The sequence below is a fragment of the Mandrillus leucophaeus genome, unplaced genomic scaffold, assembly GCF_000951045.1.
Source record: "Mandrillus leucophaeus isolate KB7577 unplaced genomic scaffold, Mleu.le_1.0 Scaffold39, whole genome shotgun sequence".
Taxonomy (NCBI): domain Eukaryota; kingdom Metazoa; phylum Chordata; class Mammalia; order Primates; family Cercopithecidae; genus Mandrillus; species Mandrillus leucophaeus.
The window spans coordinates 3,814,501-3,820,560 of NW_012104142.1; the positions used below are offsets into that span (position 1 = coordinate 3,814,501).

Consider the following 6,060-nt stretch of genomic DNA (forward strand, 5'->3'; position numbering starts at 1 on the left):
AGGTGATCTGCCCACCTCAGCTTCCCAAATTTTTGTAAATATGTTTTTTAAAGTATCTTTTGGCTTTTTAGCAAGAAGAGTCGGCACCTATGTTGTCATCCTTTAAAATTCTCTCACTGGCGGAGCACAGTGGCTCACGCCTGTAATCCCAGCACTTTGGGAGGCCAAGGCGGGTGAATCACCAGAGGTCAGGCGTTCAAGACCAGCCTGGCCAACATGGTGAAACCACGTCTCTACTAAAGATACAAAATTAGCTGGGCATGATGGTGGGCGCCTGTAATCCCAGTTAGTAGGGAGGCTGAGGCAGGAGAATCGCTTGAACTAGGCAGGCGGAGGTTGCAGTGAGCTGAGATCGTGCCGCTGCACTCCAGCCTGGGCAAGACAGCAAGACTTCGTCTCAATTAAAAAAAAAAAAAAAAATTCTCTCAAAAACTTGAGAGAAAATAGCTGAGACCCATGGGAAAAAAAAAGAAAAAAAAGAAAAAGAAAATAAAATTCTCTCACAGAGTGTAACTTTCCATTGCTTAGAGGATGTCACTTTGGCCTTACCAGCGAGCGGCCTGCATGGAAGCCTCACATCACCCTCAAGCCTGGCTGCGGGTGGGGTTTCTGCATTCCACTCCCCAGCCAGACCAGCAAAGCCGCGCTCCCGCTGGCAAAGTGGAGCACGACTCCCTCATGTAGCGCCCTCTGCTGTCACTCAGCAGAATGCAAGGGAGGCCCAGAGGACTCCTTGGTTGAGAGTTGTGGGGACTCTGCTGGTCCCAGAATGGACAGTGTGGGAGGGAACTCCCTCCTCCAGGCCCCCTCCCTGGGATGGATCTGGTGCCCTCCCCACGCTGTTCCCGACGCCTTCCTCACTCACGTCACCCTGGTTGTCCCTGCGGTCCTGTCTTTGCTGGTAGGTATAGCGCATGCGGCCGTTGCTGTAGACGTGGACGTTACCTGGGGGTCAGAGGGGCTGAGTCAGGAGCCGGGGCTGTTGGGAAAGGGAGAGGCTGGCATGTCATCCCCACCATCACCCCAGGGATACCTGGCTGTGGGGAACTTACTAGAAGGGAAGCCGCCGCCAAAGAACATGTTGAAGAGGTCTTCAGGGGAGATGTCGGCCTCAAAGCCGCGGTGGAAATCCCCGTGCCCATGGCCGTGCCGGGCCGCCTGGCTCTTGTCATCGCCAAACTGGTCATACTGCTTCCTCTTCTCCGGGTTGCTGAGTACCGCATATGCTGTGCCAATGGCTGGAGGGGAGGAGGAAAGGTCAGGCCTGAGGATCCTGGGGTGCAGGGGAGGCTCCAATGGCAGCCGAGTGCTCACTTTTCTCAGGTACTCAAGCAGTGCTTTAGGAAGCAGACGTCCTTGGGGCGGGCAGGAAGCTTGGCCAGTGTGGGGAGGGGGCATGCAGGAAGACCCCTCAGTGGATCTGGGCAGCCTGGCTGGGTGGAGGGTAATACAGGCTCCTTGCTCTCTTCAAGACAATGGTCAAGCTTTGTCGATGTGCCAGGCCCCCTAGGAGCGTGGCCTCATTTGCTTCTTTTTCTGTTTATTCTATTTTTTGAGGCAGGGCCTCACTGTGTCACCCAAGCTGAGTGCAGTGGGGCAATCATGGTTCACTGCAGTCTCATCTTCCTTTGCTCAAGCGATCCTCCCACCTCAGCCTCCTGAGTAGCTGGGACAACAGGCGTGCACCACCACACCCAGCTAATTTTTTGTATTTTTTGTAGAGATGAGGTCTTGCCAAGTTGCCCAGGCTGGTCTCAAACTCCTGGGCTCGAGGGATCCTCCCACCCTTGGCCTCCCAAAGTGCTGGGATTACAGACATAAGCCACCACACTAGGTCAACTCATTTACCTCTAAGAACAACCCTATCTCCATTTCACCAAAGAGAAAACTGAGGCTCAGAGAAGTGACTGCCTAAGCTCACACAGCTTTAACATGTTACAGAGCTGGGAGTCAAACAAAAGCAGGTGTCTCTTGCTGCAAGTTCTCTCTCCGACTTTATGAAAACCACCAAAAACCTCTTTCCTCATTTTCTCTTGAGGTGCCCAACAAGATGGGCGTCCCTTTCTGGAGGTTCTGTAAATCTGAAGTCATAGTCTGACACGCAGGCCAGACAGACACACAATATCCTTACTGTGAAGTGGAAGGCAGCAGGAGCTGTGGGGAAGGGCCAAATCTCAGGGCTCTATGGAGACTCCTCCACTCCTGGTGATGTGGCCAGGGTGAGTCCCCCACTCTTGGGGGTCCAGGCCCCAACCACTATTTCCTACCTGGGCCTGGAGCCTCCCACCAGGGCCCCCTGGCCAGGACGGCTATGCCCTGAAGGATCCCAGCTCTGAGCTTCTCAGTCTCCCACTCTCTCTCCTCAAGCTGCCACTGTCTCCGAGGAGTGGTTCCAAGCCACATCTGATTCCCATCCTGAAACCCCTGGGAATAAGGAGGGCAAATCTTCTCCTCTGCCAATTCTGACCAGGCCTCAAGGCCAGAGCTGGCCTCTCAGTACAGTCGGAGCAGGTTGCAGGCAGAGGCTGGGGCTGGAGAAACATTCAACAGGGCTACCTTGCCTCCCTCCGCTCCCACTCTCCTTCTCCTCCGGGGCTCCTGGGACACTGCACACCAGGTCTCGGAGTCTGCTCTGCCACAGGCTCTCCAGCTGGCTATGGTTGTGGGTGCAGCACAGCACGCACCCCGCCCAGGCCAGTGGGGGCTAATCACCATGCTGTTTCCCAAGGAGGTGGATGAAGCGAGAATGAGAGAAGGAAGGAGGACATGGTGGGAATGAGAGAAGGCAGTGATGTTTGGGGCAATGAGAAATTGCAGTGCACAGAGTCAGTACACGAGCGCCTGACAGGTTAAAAGAAAATGTAATGAATAAAGGGCAGCTTACGATTTCAGCCAGAAATGAAGCACCCACCCCTGAGCCAGTGGGCCCTGAAGCCAGAGACTGCCATGTCCCCACTGCAGGCCCCAGGTGTATAGGTATGGCGGGGGAGCTGGCTGTGGCTGCTGGTATTGAGGCGGCCACCAGGCCTGAGGCCCCTGACCTGGGGCTACCCTGCCCCTCAGCAGGGAAACAGTTACCCCAGTGGGCAGCTATGAGACTCCAAGACAGGGGAACACACACGGTGAGTCGCTCAATCACTGAGAATCCTTGGAGAAGCTACTAGAACTTTCTTGCCTCAGTTCTACTACTGTAACCCCAGGAAATGCAGAGGAAGCAGGGGCAGGAATGCTGCTATTTGAGCTCTGACAAACTCTACATAGCTGGAGGTGGCTACTAGAAACTTTTTCCCAGGAAGCAGCTCCCAAGCCTGGGCAACTTGGGCCTAAGGCCACTTCCTTCTGCACCCCACTTCCTGGGAAAGCTGTCTTGGTCCCTTACTCCCTGTCACGGACAGGAGAGGAACACACCGAAATGCTGGGAAAGCAGGGCCGGCTTACCTTTGAAAGCTTCAGTGGCACCAGGCGCGTGGTTCTTGTCTGGGTGGAATTTGAGGGCCAGTTTGCGGTAGGCCTTCTTCAGGTCCTCATCCGAGGCCCCTCTGCTCACCCCCAGGATCTCATAGTAATCTTTACATTGCTTGACCCTGGGGAGGGAGGGGAGTGTGGTAGGGGGTGCTCTACATGGGTCTGTGTGAGGGGGGCGAGGAACAGGCCGTGTGGGGCGCACAGCTCTAGGCAGGCTGCAGGGGACCAACAGGGCAAGGCTGACAGCTCCTTGGGTCAGTTGTGTGACATCAGGGACAAGGGAGCCACAGTGGACGCCAAATGTGATGCAGAGCTGGGCAGGACCATGGGAAACAGAAGAACACTGTCTGGATTCTTGGATTTAGGAGGGCAGCTGCAGGGTTCGCCAGGCCAATATCTATCTCCCCCTGTTCTGCTGACAGTTTCCCCATGGGAGGAGCTCAGGAGGACTGTTGGTGTCCATCACCCAGGGTGGTGTCCCAAGCTCAGCCAACCGACTCTCCTGGCAATCTGAATCTTTTTTTTTTTAATTTTTAAAAGTTTTTAAAATTTTAAATATTTAAAGATAGAGACAGGGTCTTCTAATTGCCCAGGCTGGTCTCAAACACCTGGGCTCAAGGGATCCTCCTGCCTCAGCCCCCAAAGTGCTAGGATGACAGGCATGAGCCACCATGCCCAGCCCAATCTGAGTCTTGAGTGGGTAACATGAAGGCCAGAGGTGGCAGGTGACTGTTCACCCCAAGCACAGGGCCTAAAGAGACCCTAGTTCTCTTTCACCAATTCTTCCTCTCTGCGCCCCTGGAGACCTCCTGGTTCTTGGCCCGTTTCTAGGCCTTCCCAATCCCTCATACATCAGTTTCTATTGCCTACAATGGACCTTGCCGAGTCAGTGAAGTACAGATTTGGCCTACACTTTTATAACAGCAGTCATGCTCTGTCTCACACAGGCGGCCTCGGTCCTGAAGCTTGCCAGGAGCTGTGGGCATGACCCTGGGGGATTCCCAAGGCCAGCTGCTGGGAGACCTGGGGAGAAATGGGAGCTGGGAATGTCTAAGCCTGAGGAACCTTGGCTGGGTGGTCGCTGGCCTGGTAGCCAGCTGCTCTGCACAGGGCCTGCTCACAGTCACGGGGCAGTAACTCTGCCTCTGGTCTCCATTCTACCCCACACAGGCTCTGATCTAAAAGGGTTTTTGTTGGGTGCTGGGCTGTGGGTTGGGGTAGAATCTGGAGGAGGAGACAAGGCTCCATCTCTGTTGACAAACAGAGCTGTGTAAAGACGCCTGGGGCCTGCCTGGCCAGTGGCAGAGGAAGCCGGCAGAGTCAGCTTTTCCAGCCTCTGCTGTGGGTCATCTTGGCAGGAGGGGTGGTGAAGCCCCAGTTCCCACACTGTATTCCTGGGCCTTGAGGGAAATAAGGAGAGGTCCTGGTGAACCTGGACACTTGGACCTTCTCCATCCACCAAGCCCCTCCCAGGGCCCTGTGCAGCCCACAGGCAGATGGGAGGTGGAGGACATGCTCCAGGAAGCCTCTAGAGGTCCCCAATCTCCCCAGGCTCTGGTCCCTGCCCACCCGTCTACCTTTTCACAGCTGCAACCTGTTCTGCAGTGTAGCCTTTGGTGCTCTCTCCTCCAGCTTCACCGTTGGCCGAGGGGGCACTGGTCCCACCTGCTTTCCTGTGGGTGGCATGGGTTGTGTCTGTGGGTGGGGGTTGGTCACCGGCAGTCTGTGGTTTCTGGTTGAGGGACTCGATCAGGGCTGTGCAAGGCAAGGAAACTATTCAGGGCTCCTGCTCCAGCAGGCTGCGTGCCTCGCCGAGCGGCCTGCTGCTTCCCACTTGCTTCCCCTCCCAGCAAAGCCACCAGCTCCTGCCCTGATTAGGCCTGTGGGTGCTTGGGCGGGGCGCAGTCATCTACTCTCTTGAAAGCCACAGTCCTTAAGAGTAGGCAGGATAGGCTGGATGCGGTGGTTCATGCCTGTGATCCCAGCATTTTGGGAGGCTGAGGCGGGCAGATCACCTGAGGTCAGGAGTTTGAGACCAGCCTGGCCAATGTGGTGAAATCCCATCTGCATTAAAAATACAAAACTTAGGTTGGGCGCAGTGGCTCACGCCTGTAATTCCAGCACTTTGGGAGGCCGAGGCGGGTGGATCACGAGGTCAGGAGATCGAGACCATCCTTGCTAACACAGTGAAACCCTGTCTCTACTAAAAATACAAAAAGTTAGCCGGGCGTAGTGGCGGGCACCTGTAGTCCCAGCTACTCGGGAGGTTGGGGCAGGAGTATGGCGTGAACCCAGGAGGCGGAGCTTGCAGTGAGCCCAGATCGCACCACTGCACTCCAGCCTGGGCGACAGAGCGAGACTCCATCTCAGAAAAAAAAAAAAAAATACAAAAATTAGCCAGATGTGATGGCGGGTGCCTGTAATCCCAGCTACTAGGAAGGCAGAGGTTGCAGTGAGCCAAGATGGCGCCACTGCAGTCCAGCCTGGGTGACAGAGTGAGACCCTGTCTCTACTAAAAATACAAAAAATTAGCCAGATGTGATGGCGGGTGCCTGTAGTCCCAGCTACTTGGGAGGCTGAGGTTGCAGTGAGCCA

General features: G+C 55.4%; 1 protein-coding gene across 2 annotated transcripts in view; it reads right to left on the minus strand.

Moving 5' to 3' along the window:
* Positions 1-6,060, minus strand: part of DNAJB12 (DnaJ (Hsp40) homolog, subfamily B, member 12) — a 27,186-nt gene that overhangs the window by 7,035 nt on the left and 14,091 nt on the right. For both annotated transcript variants that reach the window (XM_011991106.1, XM_011991107.1), the window contains exons 2-5: positions 5,043-5,220; positions 3,439-3,584; positions 1,053-1,238; positions 866-945 (exon numbers count right to left, since the gene is read on the minus strand). In XM_011991106.1, the coding sequence (XP_011846496.1) occupies positions 866-945; positions 1,053-1,238; positions 3,439-3,584; positions 5,043-5,220 (590 nt within the window). The remainder of the gene's footprint in view (positions 1-865; positions 946-1,052; positions 1,239-3,438; positions 3,585-5,042; positions 5,221-6,060) is intronic.